The sequence below is a fragment of the Nelumbo nucifera genome, chromosome 4 (assembly GCF_055504915.1).
Source record: "Nelumbo nucifera cultivar China Antique chromosome 4, China Antique-T2T, whole genome shotgun sequence".
NCBI classification, from domain to species: domain Eukaryota; kingdom Viridiplantae; phylum Streptophyta; class Magnoliopsida; order Proteales; family Nelumbonaceae; genus Nelumbo; species Nelumbo nucifera.
The window spans coordinates 97,228,508-97,252,411 of NC_142652.1; the positions used below are offsets into that span (position 1 = coordinate 97,228,508).

The 23,904-nt window shown below is 41.0% G+C and overlaps 1 protein-coding gene across 3 annotated transcripts in view; it reads left to right on the forward strand.

Annotated features, from left to right (window-relative positions):
• Positions 1 to 19,625, forward strand: part of LOC104610848 (HIT-type Zinc finger family protein) — a 66,341-nt gene extending 46,716 nt beyond the window's left edge. For all 3 annotated transcript variants that reach the window (XM_010277669.3, XM_010277670.2, XM_088903449.1), the window contains 2 exons: positions 18,102 to 18,143; positions 18,219 to 19,625. In XM_010277669.3, the coding sequence (XP_010275971.1) occupies positions 18,102 to 18,143; positions 18,219 to 19,099 (923 nt within the window). In that variant the 3' untranslated portion in view covers positions 19,100 to 19,625. The remainder of the gene's footprint in view (positions 1 to 18,101; positions 18,144 to 18,218) is intronic.
• Positions 19,626 to 23,904: the final 4,279 nt, after the last annotated feature.

Sequence of the window (23,904 nt, forward strand, 5' to 3'; positions counted from 1 at the left end):
TCGTACAACTTGACATCAAAAAATGTCTTCCGACATGGTGATCTTGTTGAGGAGGTGTATATGGAGCAACCACCAGGGTTTGTTGCTTAGGGGGAGGCTGGTAAGGTGTGCAGGCTCAAAAAGGCAATCTATAGACTGAAACAATCTCCACGTGCATGGTTTGGCAGGTTTAGTGAAGTGGTGAAGGCCTTTGGGATGAAGCAATGTCAGGTTGATCATTCTGTGTTCAACTATAACTCAAAGGATGGGAAAATCTTGCTAGTCGTGTATGTGGATGATATTGTCATAACTGGAAGTGACAGCAATGGAATTGACAGGCTGAAAAAATTCTTACAGGACCACTTCAATACGAAAGATTTGGGGAAGCTAAAGTATTTCCTAGGAATAGAGGTTGCGAGGTCAAAACAGGGGATCAACCTATGTCAGAGAAAATATGTTCTTGATCTACTTGAAGAAACATGGTTGTTAGGTGCTAAACCAGTAGAGACTCCTATGGAACTCAATGCCAAGTTAAGTGTGGATGCAAGTGAAGAGTTTGATGATCCTGGAAGATACAGAAGGTTGGTGGGAAAGTTGAACTATCTAACCATTACCTGACCAGATATATCATTTGTTGTGAGTGTGGTGAGTCAGTTTATGCAACATCCTCGGGTTCCTCATTGGGAAGCTGTTCTGAGAATTGTTAGGTACCTAAAGGGTGCTCCAGGTCGTGGTTTGTTATACCAAAAGGGAGGAACTCTTGAGATAGTAGGGTACATAGATGCTGACTGGGTTGGCTCTATATTAGACAGGAGGTCAACCACAGGGTATTGTACCTTCCTGGGTGGCAATCTTGTAACTTGGAAGAGCAAGAAGCAAACAGTGGTGGCAAGAAGTAGTGCAAAAGCAGAGTATAGGGCTATGGCCCATACCACATGTGAACTAGTATGGCTGAAGAACTTACTACAGGAGATGGGTTTCTCAATTGACAAACCCATGAAACTATATTGTGATAACCAAGCTGTTGTTCACATCTCATCCAATCCCGTCTTCCATGAAAGAACTAAACATATTGAGGTGGATTGTCACTTTGTGAGAGAGAAAGTGATAAGTGGGGTAATAACTACATCTCATGTGAGCTCAGGAAATCGGTGGGCAGATCTCTTCACAAAACGATTGTCTCGGGGAAGAATAGATTACATTTGTAACAAGCTGGGACTATATGATATATACTCTCCAGCTTGAGGGGGAGTGTTAGAATGCTCGAGTCAAGGGTATTTTGGTCATTCTGGTGTATCTTCTTGAAAGTGAAAGGTCTATTGTATCTGAGTTTAAGTTATGTGTCCCATCTTCTATGAGGAACAAAATTGTCTTTCTTGTAACTCTAAGTTTTATGAATAAAATTCAAGTGGGTCGGCTAGGAGAGTGATTTTTTCACATTCTCTCTTCTAGTCTGGCTGAACACTCTTCTCTCCTTCTTCTTCCTCTTTCTCTTTTCTTTCTTCTTCTCTACTTTGACCTAGAATCAACTAGGGTTTATTCACAAGGAATAAACTAGGTTTCAGCACCTTCTTGGGGGGCTTCAAGGGGAATTGTTACTTTTTGGAGAGAGGATGTTGGAGGAGCTCGTAGGAATCTTTTTAGTGTCATTAAAATTCAGGATGGTAGATGATGGATTTACATGGGCACTAATTAATGTGTATGGACCAAGCTATTACAGAGAAAGGAATGGATTTTGGGAAGAACTTTATGGGATACAAGGGCTTTGGGATGGTCCGTGGTGCTTGGGGGGAGATTGCAATGTAATTTGATTTACAAATGACTCAAATAATCCCCAACAGGTCATTACAACCAGCATGCAGAGATTCAATAATTTTATTAATAACTGTGTATTAAAGGAACTCCCACTATTGCAAGCCCTCTATACTTGGTCCAACTTTCAGGAGACACGAACCTGCTCCAAATTAGATAGATTCCTTTTCTATGAAAGCTGGGAAAATAAGTGGGCGGACTTGATAACTAGGGCTCTACCGAGAGTCACTTCTGACCATTGCTCCATTGGCCTAGGGTAGGAGCCTTTTAGGCAAGGACCCCGACCCTTTAGGTTTGAGAACATGTGACTGACTCACCCGGATTTCGTGAAGAAGGTTGAGGAATGGTGGAGAGAAGACCTAAGGGAGGTGAAGTGGAAAGGGGTAAGATTTTACAAAAAACTTAAAAGATTGCGAGCACATGGGAAGGATTGGAATAGGGAGCATTTTGGGAGAAAAGAAGAAACGAAATCATCTCTGTTGACCCAAATATAGGAATTGGATGCGAAGGAATCCCAAAGAACCATAAGCCTTCAAGAGAGAGATCGGAGATGAGAACTAAAAAGAGAATTAGATGAAGTTGTTTTGAGAGAAGAAATTTCTTGGAGGCAGAAGTCTAGATGTAAGTGGATTAAGGAAGGAGATGGGAACACTAAATTCTTTCATAACCTAGCCAATGGAAGGAGAAGGAAAAACCTAGTGTCCAAATTTGAAGTGGATGGAATAGTCTTTGATACCCAAGAGAGGATAGCCAATTGTTTTGTTGACCACTTCAAATCCATTTTGAGGAGACCCCTAAGACCTAGTGTGGCAGAGGCTTCTAGAAGAGAGCAGTAGTTGGTTGAAAAGGAATTTTGAGGAGGAAGAAATTAGAAAAGCTGTTTTTTCCATGGACAGGTCTAAAGCACCAGGACCAGATGGGTTTACAATGGCTTTCTTTCAAGATTGTTGGGACATAGTCAAAGAAGATTTAATCAAGGTCTTTAAGGAATTTGAGGATAATCCAGTGATGAGTCGTGGAATTAATGCTACTTTTTTAGCCTTAATTCCCAAGAAGAAAGAGGCAAAGCATCCAAAGGATTTTAGACCTATTAGTTTGGTGAGTAAGGGGTTAAATCTCGAGGTCCAAGTTTTGATGTTCCGGTTCGGGAATGTTAGGATTTCTAGGTTCTTGAAAGAAGTTTGGATATTCTGTTGACTAATCCTGGGGGAAGTCAAAACAAAGTGGAGATTTGGAGGATAAGAGGAAAGAAGAAAGGATGATGAAGGGGGAGGTGGTGACCGAAGGGAAAGTGGTACAACAAGAGTAGATTTAAAGGTGTTGTTGTTAGGGAGGTGGAGGTTGGCAAATCACTGGGTCAGTTCTTGGGAGGTGAGGCTTTTTCCAGAAGAGCTTTTGAGGAGTATGAGAAGAGGAGGGAGGAGATTCTTATGAAGCCCAGAGTTGGGGAAGGGGGAGAAATTTAGAATGAGAAAGGAGGAAAGGAAGATTATTTTGATGATGAGGTCTGAGCTTCTTTGCTTGGGAAATTTCTCTGGGGGCGATCTTAGGTCTGAGCTTCTTGTTTCTTGATAGGAGTCTGTTTGTGATGGGTGGTTGGGGCTATCTTGGCATCGGATGTGGTTGCATTCAGTTTCCTTTTTTTTAATAAAAATTTTCCTTTTACTATAAAAAACTCCAGATGATTGCTGTCAGAATAGCCCTCCAAATAATCTTGTCCTTCTTGTTCAGACAAGCTGGATGCTACCCCTCTGCAGTTTCCTTCACATATTTAAGGAAAACCCATTTCACTACCATGTCATTAAGGAAGAATACCCGGATTCTTGAGCCTTTCTTCTAGACATTGTGGACTGTATGGATATCCCATATGATATGCTTATATTATGCTTTTATATCTAGTTTTTAAAGTTCAAGTATCATTTCTCAAGAAATGTCTTGCTGTATTTAATTAATTTTCTATCATATAAATATTTTTGTCTTATATGTTAAAATTTATTAAAATTTTATATATTTTGAAAATGTTTATCCTATTAAGTATTTGTAGAAGTGTCAATGTAGCATCCAATGTTGTATTGTGCCTGTATCATGCCTGATACTGGTACAGTATCTAGGTATCATAACTTGATTTGCGATATGCCCCATGTGGAGTGCTCTCACCTCCATTTTGGATGCATCTTTGTTTCCAGTTCCAGTTGGTCCCAAGACTGATCTAGAGCTCTTCTATAAAGTCTGAGAAGTGTTTTCTCTGTGGATTTGAGAGGATGGGCTTTATGTCATGTAGGCCCCCAGGAAAAGATTGATGGATCTGTAGGAGATTTCACTTCATATCATTCATGGTATTTTTGATATTTAACTCCTTAGTAGCAAGCATAAAGGGCTAAGGAGAAAAATAATTCGGTCTCTTAAGTCCTCAAAGAAACACCTTCTCATGTTTCTTCTTGGATTCCTCAGGTAACTAAGTGATGGATTTCTTGTATTTTCTACCTCTTGCTCCAAGATTGCCCCTTCCCCTAGTGCATCATGTTTGCAAAATCTCCCTGAAATCACCCACTGCAGGCCTAGTACAAAAAAGCATTGCTATCTTGTCATTGTGCAATGGTTTAAGAGATGAGTGGAGGACTCCTCTCCTTGGAAACAGTCTAGGGACTCCCAAAAAGGCCCTTAGGCAGGGACAAGGTTGAGCAATGCATTACATTCTCCCTCACCTAAGGCCGCAATGCCCTTGTTGATGTCCCCTACAAGTAGTGCTAGATCTTCTCCTTGAACTGCTAAAGGGTGTCGGCCCTACTGTCAGGCAAGTGTTTTTTAGCCTTTTTTATTCTTGCCCCTTGCTTAAAAAGGCGCGCGCCTCATGCGCAAATTGACCCCTGAGCCTTTTTTGTGCCTTGCGCTTTTAAAACACTGGTTCTTACAAAATTTTTCAGCTGCATTACATCTTGATTATCAGATTTAATGCTAAAATGGCTATTTGATTATCCTTCAAGTCATGGTTTTTTAGGTCCTCTTGCTGAACTTTGTTCTTTAAGGTCTCTTCATTCGTCCAATTATCCTTCCATAACATAATAATTTTCTTTTCATCTCCCACAGCCCATCTGAGACCTTTTTTTTATTAAATCTCGGGCTTCTCCATGCTAGCTTGGCCATGTGGCTAAGTTAATAATATCTATAGGTTTTCTAATACCAAGGTCACTAAGGTGAGGTGGCCTGTAAATGCTGTTCCAATTTGTCCAGGCTGTGGCTCTTCAACTTTTCCTCCTGAAGATGATCAAGACTGCTATCAGTCTTGGACACTAAGGAATTTCAGGTTCGAACAAAAGAGAAAGTGAAGAAGAAAGAGGAGAAAGATTAGTGAGAGAGCAGTAGAACACAGGTTTGAAAGGAAGGACAGATTCAGAATAATCTGCCGCCGCCACTTCAATTTAATATTTATATGTTATGCTAGTTACATGAAAGGACATATTTGCCCTTGGTGTTTACATCATAACACTTAACAAATAAAAAACTGAAAAGTAAATAACAGAACTAGAATAACAGAATAACATAACAGATAGACTAGGTATATTCTACCCTACGGACAGAGTGGCCCCACAGCTGTGGGGCCCACATCAGTTTCTCTACACTCCCCCTCAAGTTGGGAGTAAATGTTTATCATTCCCAACTTGGATAGATCCGCTTCTAGCTTCTTTCTTGATACAGCTTTAGTGAGGATATCTGCTAGTTGCATACTAGATGTGATGTAAGGGAGGCATATTTCTTGAGATGAGACCCTCTCTCGTACAAAATGTCGGTCAACTTCAATGTGTTTGGTTCTGTCATGTTGCACTGGATTATGTGCTATATTAATGGCTGCTTGATTATCATAATACAACATCAGAGGCTTCTCATACTCAATACCCAACTCCTCAAGTAGAGATCTTAGCCATAGGATTTCAGCCACTACGTTGGCCATGGACCTGTATTTTGCTTCAGCACTAGACCGGGAGACAACACTTTGTTTCTTACTTCTTCAGGAGACAATGTTTCCTCCCACAAGGGCACAATATCCTGAGGTAGATCGTCTGTCATCAACACTCCCAGCCCAATCGGCATCTGTATAGACCTCCACCTTCATGTGGTTATTGTTCTTGAACAGTATACCCCTACTCGGGCATCTCTTCAAGTAGGCTAAAATTCTTTCTGCCGCAAGAAGATGTGTGGTTCTAGGAGAATGCATGTACTGGCTGACAACACTAACAACATAAGTAATATCCGGCCGAGTGAGGCAGAGATATAGGAGCTTTCCTACCAACTGCTGGAACATAACTTTGTCTTCAAGCAGCTCCCCACTCTCTGCACTAATCTTGTGGTTCTGTTCAATGGGTGTATCTGCAAGTTTGACACCCAGCTTTCCAGTTTCAGCCAACAGATCTAAAACATATTTCCTCTGAGAGACAAAGATCCCCTGTTTAGATCTAGCAACCTCAATGCCCAAAAAATACCGTAGTGTACCCAGATCTTTCACCTCAAACTCTTGATGAAGGAGCTGTTTGAGGGACTCAATCTCATGGCTGTCATTTCCTGTCACCACAATATCATCAACATATACTGCAAGTAGTGTCAGTGAAGACTCCACCCTCTTGATGAACAGTGTATGATCTGATTGGGCCTGTACATAACTGAACTTTCCAAGAGCTAGTTTGAATCTGTCGAACCAAGCTCTAGGTGACTGCTTCAAACCATACAATGCCTTATTGAGCCGGCAGACCTTCTTACTTGTCTCTGTATCATAGTATCCAGGAGGCAACTGCATGTAAACCTCTTCCTGCAAGTCCCCATTCAGGAAGGCATTTTTAACATCCATTTGGTACAAAGGCCAAGTGTGGCTTGCTGCAAGAGATAATAGAACCCGAATGGTGGTCATCTTGGCTACCGGGGCAAATGTCTCCAAGTAATCTATACCATAAGTCTGAGTGAACCCTTTTGCAACTAGCCGAGCTTTGTACCTCTCAATGGATCCATCCGCATTGTGCTTCACAGTAAATACCCATCTGCATCCAACTGGTTTCTTTCCTTTGGGCAAGTCAACTAGCTCCCAGGTATTATTTTTCAACAGGGCATCCATTTCAACTTGCATTGCACCTCTCCACTCCGGGACTGATAGGGCCTCTTGTATTGTTCTTGGAATAGGGACATTGGACATGGAACTAAGGTAGGACCTGTAGGTAGGAGATAGGCGATCATAGGATAAAAAATGGGAAATACAGTGGGCTGTAGATGTGGTACAATGTCGTTTCCCTTTACGGACTGCAATCGGAAGATCAAGGTCATCTGTAGGAGGTGAAATGGCAATGATAGAAGAAGTCTCTGTGGGTCCTGGGACTGTAATGTCTGGACCTGGAGCCGTAGATGAGATTGGAGTTGGCCTGGACTGCTGATGATCGGAATCAACCTGCCTGCACCGCTTGTGATAGACCCTCAACTTCTGATCCCTCTGACCACCCTCACCATTGCAGCTCCCCCTCAACTCCTGATCCCTCTGGCCACCCTCACCATTGCAGCTCCCATCACCCAATGGAATAGGTAAAGGAACTACCCCACTCTCACTGCTCTCCCCCTGAAGACAAGGACTTAAACCCCTACTCTCACTGCTCTCCCCCTGAGGAGAAACCCGAGGATAATAGGGTGTCTCCTCAAAGAAAGTGACATCCATGGAGATGAACTTCCTCCCTGTGACAGGATCATAGCAACAATACCCCTTTTGAGTTTGTGCATAACCAAGGAAAATGCATTTGGAGGCCTTGGGTTCAAACTTGGAGTGATGGGGTCCGAGAAGCTGAACAAAGCAGGTACAACCGAATGTTTTAAGGGGAATAGAAAACAACTCCTCATGTGGGTATAGAAGGGAAAAAGGAGACCACAAATCAAAAACCCGGGAAGGAATCCGATTAATAAGATATACCGCCGTGAGGATAGCATCACCCCAGAAGCAAATAGGGACATTGGAGGTAAACATAAGACTTCTAGCCACCTCCAAGATGTGCCTATTCTTCCTTTTTGCAACCCCATTCTGCTGAGGTGTATGAGGGCAAGAGCTATGATGGATAACCCCATGAGTAAGAAGGTAAGATGCCAATGACTTAGCAAAGTACCTTTGCATTATCAGATCTAAGAACTTTAATCTTGACATCAAACTGGGTTAGGATCATTTGGTGAAAGTTTTGGGTCAGGGTGGGAACCTCATCTCGTAAACCCAAGAAAACCGGGTATGGTCATCAACAAATAACAAAAAATATCTATACCCACCCATAGAAGGAATGTGATATGGCCCCCAAACATCCGTATGCACAAGATCAAAAGGACGATTACTCCTTTTATTACTCAATGAATAAGAGTTTCTACAATGTTTAGCAAACTCACAGCTTTCACATTGCAACTGGGACAACTCAACAGACTCAAACAAAGTAGGAAACAGACTCTTTAAGGACCGAAAAGACAAATGACCCAATCGGTTATGCCAAAGCATAACCGAACTCACACTCTGGGAAACAAGTGACCTCTTACCCACTGACTCTTCCCGACGAGAACTCTCCCCGAGCAGATAGATCCCATTCGTCTCATGGACAGTCCCAATCACCTTCTTCGTCTCCAGGTCCTGAAAAACACACCGGTCAGGGAAGAAAGTTACTGAGTAGTTCATGTGTTTGGTAATACTACTGACTGAAAGGAGGTTAGTATCAAGCTTAGGAACATGTAAGACAGAAGACAAGGAGATCGTATCTGATAACTTAATGTCCCCCTTCCCAGAAATAGGAACCACAGAGCCATCAACAATAGATACTTTATCCCTACCAGATGACAAATGGTAAGAGGTAAACAGTGAAGGCAAGCTAGTCATGTGGTCGGATGCACCTGAATCTATTACCCAACAAGGTTCAGTAGTACCTGGAGCTGAGGCATGGTAGGCTGAAGCTAGAGTAACTGAATTTACGGTTGTAATCTGACCACCCATCTCAGAAACACTGCCATAACTGATGCTCCCAAAGCTGCCTTCTGCCTGATTTTTAAACTCCATCTCGGTCAAGTCTTAAAACAGCACTTGGACTACCAATCACAATCAAAAACAGTATAGGCCTGATCTGTATTCATAGTGTATGTGCACAAAACTGGGATAACTCTGATCTGAAATCAACTAACAAACACAACAGTGGCTGTCCGTAGAGCTCTAACCCCTTTAAGAGAGTTTGAAAACCCCAAAAAACTCTGAAAAACAGCTTAGAAGGAGGTCTGATTTGCCTTTGCAGAATTAGGGTTTTAATCAGTCCTTAAAGTGATCAATTCAGTTGCACAATCTAATCAGTACTGTATAGATAGATTTGCAGTAGGGTTAATATGAAACCCTAGAATCTGATCAATGCTAACAATAAACTTGAGGACAGCTCTAGATAGATCACAAGATTCAGTCCAGCACTAGGGCTTGCCGCAAGATCACTTTCAAACTTCTAGTGCAGAAAGAAACAAGGCTGAGACAGTTCGGTGTAAAACAGTAGGGTTTTAATCACAGCAGAACAGTAGGGTTTGCTGTAAAACCCTAGTGAATCAAAGTGTAAAACAGTAGGGTTTTAATCACAGCAGAACAGTAGGGTTTGCTGTAAAACCCTAGTGAATCGAAGAGATGAAAACCTAGAACGGTTCAGCCTTCCTCTCCAGATAGGTCCAACCTATCTTTAGAAAAGTAGATGACTTACAAGAAAAGAATTGTTCGCTGCCTTCTAGGGTTACCCGAACCCTAGTCTTCTCTGATCCTTCCTGACCACCAATACTCTGCAACCATAACAAAACTTCCAACAGCTGCTAGCACTTCTGGCGATCTCCAAGAGTCAGTCTGCGAACTCCACCTTTTCAGCTTCTAGTCCTAGGAGATTCTCATGTGGTCGGTTGGTATTAGACTCACATAAGAAACCCTAACTTGGCTCTGATACCATGAAGATGATCAAGACTGCTATCAGTCTTGGACACTAAGGAATTTCAGGTTCGAACAGAAGAGAAAGTGAAGAAGAAAGAGGAGAAAGATTAGTGAGAGAGCAGTAGAACACAGGTTTGAAAGGAAGGACAGATTCAGAATAATCTGCCGCCGCCACTTCAATTTAATATTTATATGTTATGCTAGTTACATGAAAGGACATATTTGCCCTTGGTGTTTACATCATAACACTTAACAATATAAAAAACTGAAAAGTAAATAACAGAACTAGAATAACAGATAGACTAGGTATATTCTACCCTACGGACAGAGTGGCCCCACAGCTGTGGGGCCCACATCAGTTTCTCTACACCTCCCATAGGAATTTTTTGAGCTTTATCTACGTCCTTTAGGGTACTTTCGGGAGGGGGAAACATGACAAAATGATACGGGATTGTGCTTGTCATAGACTTAATAAGAGTTAGCCTTCCAGCCTTTGAAAGAGTGTTTAATCTCCATCCTGATAGCTTTGTTTTGATCTTTTCTAGCGTGTCCTTTATGTATTTTCTTTGACTAATCATTGCCATTGGGATGCCAAGCCTTTTGGATATTAGCTTTTGGTTTCTGGTTGGGACATTTTTTGACAAGAAAAATGGGTCCCGTATGAGAGATTTTGCGTAAATCATGCAATCATTTGTGAACTGGAGAATGAGAATCTTTGGAGCAGTACGAGAGATTTTGACCCCTAGAACACTTTTTTGGTTTTCCATTTGAGCAGAAATTTTACTTGCTAGGGTTACGGGGATAGGGGGTCTCCTTGCTTGATTCCCCTAGAAGCTCAAACTTTGGGCCCAAAAGAAGCACATTAATGACTAGTCGGAACAAAGCCATAGTTATACATTGCATCAGCCATTGAATCCATTTTTCACTAAATCCCAGTTTCTTCTGACAGTCCTCTATAAAATTACAGTCTAACACATCGTATGCTTTTTCCAATTCATCCATCCCTTGACACCTTTTTTCTTTCTCATAGAATTAAATAACTCATGGGCTATCAGTATATTGTTCGAAATTTGCCTTTTTGGGAAAAAATGCTTTGGAAGGGAGAAATTAACTTGTTGAGGGCTGGCCACAGTTTGTTTACCATTATTCTCACAATGCTTTTGTATGTTCCATTGCCCAAACTTATTGGTTGGAAACGATCCGGTTTCTTCGGGTTGTTGACTTTTGGGATGAGGGTATAATATTTGGTTTAACTCTTTCATTAGTTTTCCACTGTGAAAGAAATATTTGACCATTCTGGTTACACTCTCTCCTACTTAACTCCAAAATTTCTTAAAAGAAAATTTCATGTAGGCCATCGGGGTCCATAGCTTTGAGGTCCAGAATGTGCAAAAGAGCTTCCCAAATCTTGGAATCAGTGATCTGCCCTGTGAGTGCTTCATTGTCCGAGTCACCAACGATTAGGTTTGTACTTTCAAGGAACTCAAGGTGATTTATTGTTTGACTAGCTTGAAGCTAGTTCCTAAAGCTGCCCGTTATGCCTTATATGAGGGTTTCTATATGGAAGTATTTGTTATTTCCATCCCCTAGAGCTAACCAATTTTTCCTTGCCTTCTGGGTCCAGTGCATCTCTTCACGAGAGATGAGAAGGTTAAATCTTTTGAGAAGCATCTTTTCCTTATTTGCCCATTGGGGAGCATCGGGATTGCTTACTAGCTTTTTCTGGGTATCCTCTAAGTATGCCAGTGCTAAATGATTCTTGTTGCAATTTTTAACAACAACTTTGAATGCTTTACATTTGAGAGCCAATTGCTTTCCACTCAAGCATCTTGAGTGTGATTCCCAAGCATGGGCTACAATGTCTTATAAGGTTGGGTTGGTGAGCCTCATGGCTTCAAAACAGAACAGTCTCAACCCTTGAGGGGGGCCTTTACATGTGCTAAGATGGCTTAAAAACAGAATGGGGCAGTGGTCCAATTCTGCATTCAGGAAAAGGCACCTCTATTCCCCATTCACAATGGCCCTGGCCCCATATATAGTTGGCATTAAGGCTTGGATGATAATGATGGTGATCCTGAATAGATGACGAGTCCATTTTGGTCATGTTGGAGGCGACACTTAACAGATTTCTAAGGACACTTCTACATAGTTTATCCTTTTTATCTCCTAGTTTGTTTGACATGATGAACAGCTAATGTACAAGATAATGCCATTTCAAAATGTCAGTTGGTAACAAAGGCAACATTTTAGACCTTTTTGTAGGCATCTAATATTAGAGTTCAAAAAATATGAACCGTCTTAAATGGTATCTACTTTTCCATAGATGTGTCCCAGAGTCCTTTTCTTATCTTGTCAAGTCAGGATTCTTGGATATGCATTAGATTCCGACTCCCATGTCTGTTAACATGCAACACTGATGAAGTTGCAGTATTGTTGCCAAAGTCAACTTTCTTCATGCATGTATAATCACATTGGAGAAGTGCAGAAATGCACTATTTTAGATATCTGAGTTGTTACTGTTGAAGTTCGGCCTGCCCTAGAAGTCTGTTTGTCTGTTAGCAGTCAAGTAAAGTAAGCAAGCAAGAAGAAGGAAGAAAGAGAAAGAAAGAGAGAAAAGGTCTGGTTCGAATTAGGGAAAAGATTCAACCCTACTTTCGGCCAGACCTGTTATTATATTATTAATGTGATAGGAAAAGACATCAGTGCCCTTATTTAAGTAAGAGGCACTTGAACTAACATAATAGAACAACTCAGCAATCTCAACAGGTACAAAGACCGAAATACCCCTTCACTAACACTCCCCCTCAAGCTGGTGAGTATACATCATATAATCCCAGCTTGTTACATATGTAGTCCACTCTCCCCCGACTCAAACCTTTTGTAAACAAGTCTGCCCACTGGTTTCCTGTATTAACATATGCAGTCTCTATCACTCCATTCAGCAACTTCTCTCTCACAAAATGACAGTCAACCTCAATGTGCTTGGTTCTTTCATGAAACACCGGATTAGAAGAGATATTAACTACAGCCTGATTGTCACAATAGAGCTTCATTGGAGTACTAATGTCATACCCCATCTCCTGTAGAAGGTTCCTTAGCCACACTAATTCACAAGCAATATGTGCCATAGCCCTATATTCTGCTTCTTGCCACAACCGTTTGCTTCTTACTTTTCCACGTCACCAGGTTACCCCCCAGAAAAGTGCAATAGCCTGTGGTAGACCACCTATCAGACATAGAACCGACCCAGTCAGCATCGGTGTATCCTTCTATTTCCAGTTTTCTGCCACTTTTGTATCGCAAACCACGGCCTAGAGATCCTTTCAAATACCTCACAATCCTTAGCACTGCATTCCAATGAGGGACCAAAGGTTTCTGCATGAACTGACTCATCACAAGTCATCGGTATCTGCCAGGGTCTTCAAATACTTCACCCATATCACTGCTCAGCCTCGTATTTGTTTCCATAGGTGTCTCAGTTGGTTTCGTACCTAACAAACTTGTTTCTTCCAGCAAATCAAGCACATATTTCCTCTGACACAGATTAATACCATGCTTAGATCTTGCTACCTCTATGCCCAAGAAGTACTTCAAAGGTCCTTTGTTTGAAAGTGTTCCTGTAGAAAGGCCTTCAACCTGTCAATGCCCATTTTATCATTCCCAGTAACAACGATATCATCTACATACACCACCAGTAGTATTTTTCCTGCCGGAGAGTCATGACTGAAAACAGAATGATCAACTTGGCACTGTTTCATACCAAACTTCTTGACCACCTCACTGAACCAACCAAACCATGCTCGAGGGGACTGTTTAAGTCCATAATAGCCTTCTTAAGTCTGCATACCTTACCATCCTCCCCCTGAGCAACAAACCCTGGTGGTTGCTCCATGTAGACCTCCTCGAGCAAATCACCATGCAAAAATGCATTTTTGATATCCAGTTGATATAGGGCCAATCATACATAGCTGCAATAGAGATGATAACACGAATTGACCCTATCTTAGCAACCGGGGAGAAGGTCTCTGTGTAGTCAATACCATAGGTTTGGGAGTACCCTTTTGCTACCAATCGCGCCTTTAGGCGCTCAACACGACCATCAGGCAAGTACTTAACGGTATAAACCCACTTACAACCGACAACATGTTTCCCAGGAGGAAGAGCGGTGAGGTCCCAAGTGTAATTATGATGGAGAGTAGAGAGCTCTTCTTCCATAGCATGGCACCACTCTGGAGAAGTAAGGGCTTCCTGGACATCCTTAGGGACAACCACCGAGGATAACAAAGAGATGAACTGGCGATGGGAGGCAGAAAGGTGAGTAAGTGAAACATAATTGGAAATAGGATGAAGGGTACAAGTGCGTTTACCTTTCCGTAAGGCAATAGGAAGATCAAGGTCGGAGGCTGGTGGCGGGTCTGGAGCTGGATCTGTTGACGGTGATGAAGCCAGAGGAGTCGCAGCCGGTACACGTGGGCGATGTGTATACACGTGACGGATAGGTGGATGGTCAACAGGCGGTGGCACCGGAGGCAAGGACATAGGCACGTCTAGAACAAGAGGAAGAGGATCAGCCATAGGAAGGGGAAGAGGAGGAGGTGATGTGGAGGAAGAAGCATCACCGGACCCCACGAAGAACGGAGTAGACTCAAAGAAGGTAACATCAACACATACCAAGGAACAACGAGAACTGGGATGGTAATACTTGTACTCTTTCTGAGTCCGGGAATAGCCAAGAAATATGCACTTAAGGGATCGTGCATCTAACTTGTCGTTCCCAGGACCCAGATTATGGACGAAGCAGACACACCCAAATACCTGAGGAGAAAGCGGAAACGGAGACATGGTGGGAAACAAGACATTAAATGGAGAATGACGATCAAGGATAGACGTGGGCATTCGATTAATTAAGAAACAAGAGGTGAGCATCGCATCACTCCAAAAGGGTTTGGGAACATTCATGTGGTGCATGAGGGAGCGTGTCGTTTCTAAAAGATGCCGGTTCTTTCTCTCAGCCACCCCATTTTGTTGTAGGGTGTAAGTACATGAAGTTTGGTGTATAATGCCATGTTGATCCAAGTATTCTTGAAAAGATGAAGACAAATATTCACGGCCATTATTAGAACGGAAAATTTTAATGTGAACGCCAAATTGATTGCGAATCTCAGCATAAAATTTCTAGAAGATGGTAAATAATTCACTTCTTTCCTTCATTAAATAGAGCCACGCCATCCTTGAAAAGTCATCAACAAAAATAACAAAATATCTGTATCCATTATATGACATCACTTTATAAGGACCCCAAACATCTTAGTGAATTAAAGAAAAAGGACTCAATGCACGATTATCAACCCTAGAGCTAAAGGGAACACGATGGTGTTTCCCAAATTGACACGACTCACAATCTAGAACAGAAAGTTGACTCAGCGAAGGAACCAAAGACTTTAACACTTTCAGCGAAGGATGACCAAATCTACAATGCCACTGGAGAGGAGAGATAGATGATTGAAGGGCTGTTGACATTCTTCCACCACCATCAAGATAATACAGTCCACCGGCTTCATGCCCTCCACCAATCTTCATCCCCGTCTTGAAATCCTGAAAAACACACATAGAGGGGTAAAATGTAATGGAGCAATTAAGTGACTTGGTCAGCTTACTAACAGACATAAGATTAAATGGAAGCTTAGGTACATACAAAACTAAGGATAGGGATACAGGGTCCAGGTCAACATTACCAACACCACAAATAGATGATGTGGAGCCATTAGCAAGTGTAACAAATTGTGATGTTGAGCAATGAGTGAGAGAAGAAAACACACCTGGAGTTCCAGTCATGTGATCGGAGGCTCCAGAGTCAATAATGCAGGGGTTGGGTGTGGATGCCAAACAAGCCATACCTGAGTGTGCAAAAGTAGATGTGTTCTGCTGCGATGTGGATTGAACAAACCTTTCATACTCATCACGAGGAACACTCACCATCTCCTTGCCTGGACCATCTGAAGAGGTAGGAGGCATCTGATCAGCTAAACGGTTCTCCTGTCTAAAATTGGAACTGGTGTCACTAGTCATGGCATGATTGGCCTAGGTCGAGGGTGGACCATGCAAGTCATAGCAGTAATTAATAGTATGTCCATCCAAACCACAATGAGTACACCTCCGTGGACCCGAGCCACATCCTCTACCACGAGCTCCCCCTGAATCTCTGCCTCCAGTACGACCACCACCACGAGTATGTGTAGATCCACCACTACCACTCCAGCCATATACTGGGCCACTACTGCCACCACGGCCAGACTGGGCTCCTCGAGCCCCACTTCTAACACCTCGACCTCTCGACACTGCAAATGCTGATCTATATGAGACATTAGGGTTTTCCATAGATCCAATGGAAGTCCTCCGAAATCGAGCAAACACCTCCTCTAAAGATGGAAGGGCTGATCCTCCTAGTATCTGGGCTCGTACTGGTTCATACTCGGATTTCAGCCCCACCAGAAACCGAGTCACATCAAGCTGCTCCCTCTGTTGTTGTTGAATCTTGACATCAGGAGTGAGAGGGTGATAGACATTCAACTCATTACGGATGTTTCTCATACTGGCATAGTACTGCTCAAGACTCTGATTGCCCTGTTGCAGATTGAAGTATTCCTGATACAGTTGATATACCCTGGTTGTATTGTCCTGACCAGAATACAATTTCTTAGCATGATCCCACACCTCTTTGGCCGTGTCAAGAAACATGAAGTTCACACTAATTCCGGGTTCCATACTGTTTCATAACCACGTGATGATCTGTGCATCTTCTTGTTCCCAGTCTTCGTACTCATGAGAATCAGTGGGGGGTTTCTCCTCTCTTATGTGCTCCACCTTCTTCTTTGCCTTCAGAAAAACCTCTACAGACTTAGCCCAAGGGACATAATTCTCCCCATTCAATTTAATGGAGGTCATTTGGACATTCAGGTAGTCAGTAGATATCATCACATTAGGTTTACTATCACTGTTATCTCCCATTGCTGAATTCTTTTATCACCGAATTCTGCACACTACACACTGCACACTGCACACAGACACTTCACCGAATTCTGCACACTGATTTCAGCAATAATAAGTGCTGAAAGTTGCACTTGTAACACCACAGATCCTACTCTGCAGCTACCTGAAGTTTCACCACTATGTGAACACCACTTCCCTTCGAATCACACACAAACCAGCATAAACCCTAGCACACTACAATCTGAAACCCCTCCATACGATCTGTACAATACCTCTTATGTGCTTCATAACAGAAATTATGCATAAAGGAAACTCCTTACCTCATCGCCTGAAGGACAACCACACGAAGAAAGAAAACACCCACTGCACCACACGTACCAGCCCTACATTGATTAGGAGAGGGCTTAGAAAACACAGCAACCGACCACACACGACACAACCGGAGGCATAGACACATCCAAGGGAAGAGGGGGATCACTCCTTTTCAGCCCTTTTCCCAATCTCCAATCGACGGCTGAGAAATCAAAGAAAAAAAACCTAGGTCGAATGCGCAGAAGACAGAATTCTAGGCAAGTCCGATTTGTTTAATTTGGCTCTGATACCATGTTGAAGTTCGGCCTGCCCTAGAAGTCTGTTTGTCTGTTAGCAGTCAAGTAAAGCAAGCAAGCAAGAAGAAGGAAGAAAGAGAGAAAAGGTCTGGTTCGAATTAGGGAAAAAATTCAACCCTACTTTCGGCCAGACCTGTTATTATATTATTAATGTGATAGGAAAAGACATCAGTGCCCTTATTTAAGTAAGAGGCACTCGAACTAACATGATAGAACAACTCAGCAATCTCAATAGGTACAAAGACCGAAATACCCCTTCACTAACAGTTACTAATGTTGAATCGATCTTTCTTGATGCTAGTGGTATGAATTAGTTATTGAGTGTACATGGATGACTTAAAGCTATTTTATGCATTAATGGTTTCAGTTGTAGTGTACTCTTTTGGTTGGAGAGTTATTTCTAATTGCGTTCCTAGTATCTCTCTCTGCTCTTGAGAGCAATGTGAAGGGAAGAAAAAGTCTTTATAAGTTTGAAGCATATCTTTGCTCTCTTTGTAGGTCCTTAAATTACAATAAAGGCTCAGTTTTGGAAGAGTACAAATACAGATATGTACAGTGGAAAAGCCTTATATTTTGTATTCCTAAATCTTGTATTTGCACTGTACATATTTGTATTTGTACTCTTACGGTCTTACCAAACTGAGCCAAAGGTTCTGTTCATGAGGAAAAAGAAAAAAAGAGTTAATAAAGAAATGCTTCATTTTTCAATGCACTTTTGCATGTTTGAATATTAAGAGAGATACTACTAACTTCTTTCTCTTTTTGGGCAGATTCTTCACTGTCAGAAGAGACAATTCAGAAGATTTTATCTGGTGATCTCATCTCTTGCTGTCTGAGTCTAACGATATTCTTAAGCTAACCTGTATCATTTTGGTTTTTCCCCTCAGGAAATCAAGTCAGGTTGGATGACCTCACACTGGAGGAAATAAAGCAATTCCAAAGAGCACTTGCATCTGGGGAACTAAGCAAGATGATTGAGCCATGGACTCCATGGTGGTTGAAGCACTCTGCTAGAACAATCTCTCTCAGTCATAAAGGAACTAAGCTTGTCCAGCCAGTTGAACTACAGTGCGTATACACGGAAGGTGGTGAGGAAAATTTTCAAGTGAGTGAGATCCCGCCTGGGCCTGAAACTCCGCTACCTCCAGTTAGCAAGCTGAGTTCAGCAGAGCCATCCCCTCTTTTGGTAGTTCACCTGGTGGACATTATATATTGCTACTGCTTCACTCTTCGGCTTTACAATGGGGATTGGCAATCCGATGCCCTTGGTTCTGCCATGGTGGTGCTGAGTTTGTCCTCTGTCTTGGGGCAAGGGGGTCAACCAGAGACGGTGTCTGAAGCTGTATCTCATTGCGTGGAGCAAACATGCTCACCAGCTTATAAGCATGTGGGTGGCTTGAGGTTTGGGTTAGGTCTTCTTGATGATATAGTTGTCCTCCTCTCTCTGGGGGGAGCTGCTCTAGTATGTTTACTTTGCGATTTGCAAAGGATAATTCAGACTGGAGAGAGGGAGCTGAAGTCAGAGAAACAAAGAAAATTGAAAAGAACGGAGATGAGGAATAACCTGAAGCATGCTGAAAGGAAGATTTATTTTTTGATGTGTTGGGTTCATGAGCAGCCAAGAGAAGTCTGGTCCTCATTGGAAGCCATTGTTAGGGTGGAAAAGGGTTCTATTGAAGCCATTGAAAATGGAGATAGTACCAAGTCTGTAGACATGGGAGTGAGGGGTGAATCCAAAGGGAGGGCTCTGATTGAGGAGATTCAGTGAATAATTTTCGAAATGTGTTACGGTTATATGTGTGTGTGTGTGTTTAAAATAACAATTCTATCTAGCCCTGAAATCCATTCTAGCTGCTGCAAGAGGGACAAATCAAGGTTAATTATCAATACGTGCGAAGAAGAATATAGATACATTTTTTGAGGGTTAGCCGGTTAGGTTAGGATATGCTGCGATATTTTGAACCTTGGTTGGAAGCATCTTTCACAGTTTCGATATTTTGGGGTTGGATTTGTATGAAGGGAGACTTTTGCAAAGGTATTACAGGGAGGTTTTTAGCATTTGGCAGAAAACATGGAAGGTTCAAGTTTCCCTGTTAATAACAATGGAACTGAAGCAACAAGCAAGTCAGAAATTGCAGATTTCTGACTGACGAAAGAAATGAATTGTAACAATTGTACTTCGCAGAGATGAATGACGAAAGAAATTGAAAACCGTGTCTAGAATTGGGACCAAGGTTTACCATTTAGAAAATTTCAGATTTTCTGTTTAGTATATAAAACAAAATTTTCCAAAATTCAGAAATTGCAGCAAACTACTTCATGAAGCCTCAAACTTGTGGACGTTAACCTGACCTGCAGCTGTAGGATGTTGACATTTTAGGTTGCATAGCAGAATTTACTATTTAGAAGTACCTGGTAACATGAATTGTAATAAAGTGCTGATCGAGGCTTTGTTTTTGTAGAATGTGCTTATCAAGGTTTGAAGTATTTATATGAATTGATCGAGCTCCCGATATTTTAATGCAATTTCTGATGCAGCGTAAACGCTTGACTCAATTGCTGCTATCCCTTAAGCCAGTTCGGATTCAGTGCGTTTGGACTGGAAAGGATTTTCTTCGAGTGTTTAATTGACCATCACTTACAACCGATTGAAAACTTATTACTAATAAAAATATTTTTAAATAAAAGTTGATAAGTTAAGGTAATGCTGAGAGAAAATTCCAATGCCCTTGTTTTCAGAGGGAAACAGAGGTTAAGATGCCTATCATGGCGGAAAATAGAGTGACCGATGTAGGCGAAGTAATCAGGATCAACACTGCCGGCACATACGAGGTCATAGAGGATGATGTGGTAGTGCTGAGAAAAATAGGGTAGTATGCACTGCCAAGCTGATTGATCGGTGCCAAAGCCGTAGGCGAGGACGAAGATCTTGTCACTAGTACCGGCAACCCTGACATCAAGGGCTTCTAAGAGAGTGTTTTTGTTGAACAGGACCCTCTATGGCTACGATTCTACGAGAAGCACTCCAGAGTTAGCCTCTTCTTCTTCCCCATCTCCCTCTCTACGGCGCTCTTCCTCTTCCAAGTTAGCCTTTTCCCCCTCTTCTCTTCGCTTCCGAGTTAGGTTCCTCTCTCTCTCCCAAAGAAGACAATGAAGAGAAGTCTCTCTCTGGTGAATGATTTCTCCAGTTTATTGAATGGAAGAATATTAATTAATCGCACGATCTTCTGATTCTGCTTATCAAAAAGGAGAGAAACCTTTCTCCTTTCAACAAAGATTGCCCGCCAGAGTGAAAAAAGAAGAATTCTTGCTTCTTTCTCATTTAATCCCTCTTCGATTTTTTTTTTTTTTTTTTAATGGTATTGAGTTATGGAAGAGGGAATTCACCATGCCAACCGGTTCCCCTTCTCTTACTTTTGATGTGTCATGAAATGGTTGGAATCGAAGGGAAAATCCCTTCGAGCCCAAACGCACTGAATAACTGCCCTTAAGCCAAGTCTTTAGGTGTTTTGGTAATGCAGCCTAGACTGGCCTCAGAGGCTCAGACTTGTGCTTGTAATTCTGTTTCTATTCCTGGTTTATAGATTTTATTTTATCTATCGAAAAAAGTTGTTAGTAGGGGTGGCAATTCGTGTTCTCATGTCATATTCGTGTCTGTGTTAATATAGGAATATTCGGATATATAGGTTGATGTGAATGCGAAAGGATTAATTAATCATGTCAAAATTTCAAACATGAATATGACAAACGAATTAATATGATTAACCTGTTTGTGTAATATGAACAAAGTTCAAAGTATCGACATGTATCGGTCGATACATATTGTATCGGGAGATTCCCGATACGCCCCTACAGAGGGTGTATCGGGGTTTCGATCGGTTCAGGGGGTGGACAGACCTTAAACCGGCCCCTCTGAACCAAATTTGAAAAAAAAAACTAAAAAATAAAAAAAGCTATTGATACTGCCTGATACACCTCTACCGGTGTATCGGGCGTATCGGTATTTTGAACCTTGAACCTGAATTAACACAAAATCAACACGGTTAATATATTTAAATTAAACAATAAATAGATAGAAATAATAAAATAAACATTTAATAATTCATTACTTAAAAAATTCATAAAAACCATTCATGGCCATACTTATCTACCATAATATTATTTCATCCAAATGTACATAGATGACCTAATACTTGAAACTTCAAGTTATAAGTAAGTCATTTTTGAATTAAATGAGTCAATTTAAAACTGATATATTTATTAACAATGTCAAATGGGTTAATACAGTTTTGACACAAAAACGATTAAGGTAACCCAAACCCGTGTTTAAGTTATGTTCATGTGTTATGTCAAATATTGCTAGCCCTAGTTGCTAATATCCCTCATACTCTCTAGTAGGTTTTTATGTCTTCTCCTTCCTTATTCATGTCTATCTCCTACATTCTCCTCTCCTATCATTGTTCTCCACCTTTTTCCCTTCTTTATTCCTCCTCCAATCATTACTATGACGAAAGATGAATTGTTGAAGGATCTCCGATCTTTGTTCCATAATCAGTCAAATCTATAAAAACCAATAGAAAATATGCATTACCAAGTGAAACTTGGCAATTCGTTTGGTGTTTAAGGTGCTAATGGATAAAAATGTCAAGTCGAGAAGGCTCAAAGAAATGATACATCAGGCATGGAGGATAGACCAAGCTTCGATATTGGATTTCACTCTAGGAAATCCAATGGGATCAAATCCTAGAAAAAGGCCCATGGCTTTTTGACAAAGATATCATACTAATTGATAAGGATTAACCTAACAAATGGTGAAGTTGCATACTTTCTAATGCAGATTTGTGGATCAATCTTTTAGGTTTACTATTGGAATACCCGAACGCCAATGCAGTTTGGGGAATAGCATCCAAAATTTGAAGACCTTATGAACCTTCATTGAAAGATGTGTGTGTGGAGTCAATTTTCTCAAGTAAAGGTTACTATGAGTCCAAGAATTTGTTCTTTTTGTGTGTGCATTGTGTTAGAAATGCATGCCCTTAGGTCCAATAGGATGATGTGCACTAAAATTTGTTATGAATAAATTTAGTTGCTTTTATTTCCTTGTGTTGTTTGGTATATTTCTATATAATACCCCTTAGCTGCACATTTATAAAGCTTATGTGAGTTTAGATGTTTTTATTTGATTGTTTAACATGGGGAGTATATCATGTTAAGGTTCACACTCTTGTACTATTGAACTGGTGGAGCAATCTGTTTCAAGTATTCATGATGAATCTAAGGTATAAGTAATGGGTGTTTGAGAAACACTAAAAAAGACCATTTCTAATTTAGTCCTAGACCTTAGAGACTGGTGGACAAATTTGGAAAGTTGCATATTATCTCTTGACCCGAGATAATGCATCAAGTATCACACTATTCTATTTCTGATATGCCAATTAGTGAAATCCTTTTAGGGCCAAACAACTAGGTATGCTTGAATAGATTGGAAAGAAATTTGAGTGAGTGATCATTGTGATAGAATCAACTACTTTGTTGTATAAGAAGAATATCTTGATTTACACTCTCCTTTATGGAAATCTAAAATGTCAAGAGTGGATTTAAATTTGTTTTAAAATAAAATTTACAAAAATAATTATATTAATAAATAGTTTATTTTATAAAAGGGTTTACAATTGATTTTAATCCCGGGATCCATTTGAACAGAGAGTGAGGAATTGCATTTTGTAGTTGGGGAAGAGATCCTTCCTATCGCTAGTGTATTGATATTATTATCTAAGAGATTCTATGAAAATGTCTATTCAAGCCTAAACCTAATGAATATTTTTCAGTTCAGATAAATGGACTTGGTCTCATAGGAAGGCTAAATACCCAAATGACTAATGTAAGACATTCATGAGCCGAATTAAAGCTTAACTCACATGTGAACAATTCAATATAGTGAATTCATCCGAGACGGGATCTGCTCCTCACACATGGGCGTCTCACATGCACATCCACCGTGCATTGGGAACATCTCCCATGAATAATAACATATAAGTACGGGAGATATTCCCAATACATGGTAGGATGTGCGTGTGAGATCGGTGTGGGGCACCCTGTGTGAGGAGCAGATCCGGTCCATAGTGGATCTTATGGCTTTAAGAGTTGAGGAAATTATTTATATTTAATTTGAGATAAGATCTTGTGGGTCCCACATCATAATAAGATCCTACTCCTTGTCTTAATCCAATTTAAATTTAATTGCCTAAGTTGGCCACACTCTATTAGAAAGACTTCTAATTAGATAGATTTGGACTCGATTAGTTTGATTAGTTAACATCCTAATTAACTGAGTTGGTAATTCCAATTAGATTGAGTATTTCCTAAATCTTTTAACAGACAAACTAAGAAAGGGTTTTTGGACTCTACGAGGTTTAAAACCCCTTGGAACATGCAGCCCTAGCACCTTTACATACTACACTGTAAAGTGGAGTTTGTGAGAAACAATTCAGCAAGAGATAGAGAGAAAACCCAAGTTTGGTCTAACCGTTTCTACCTTTAACTTGAGTGTGTTTTGAAGTTGATTTTATTGGG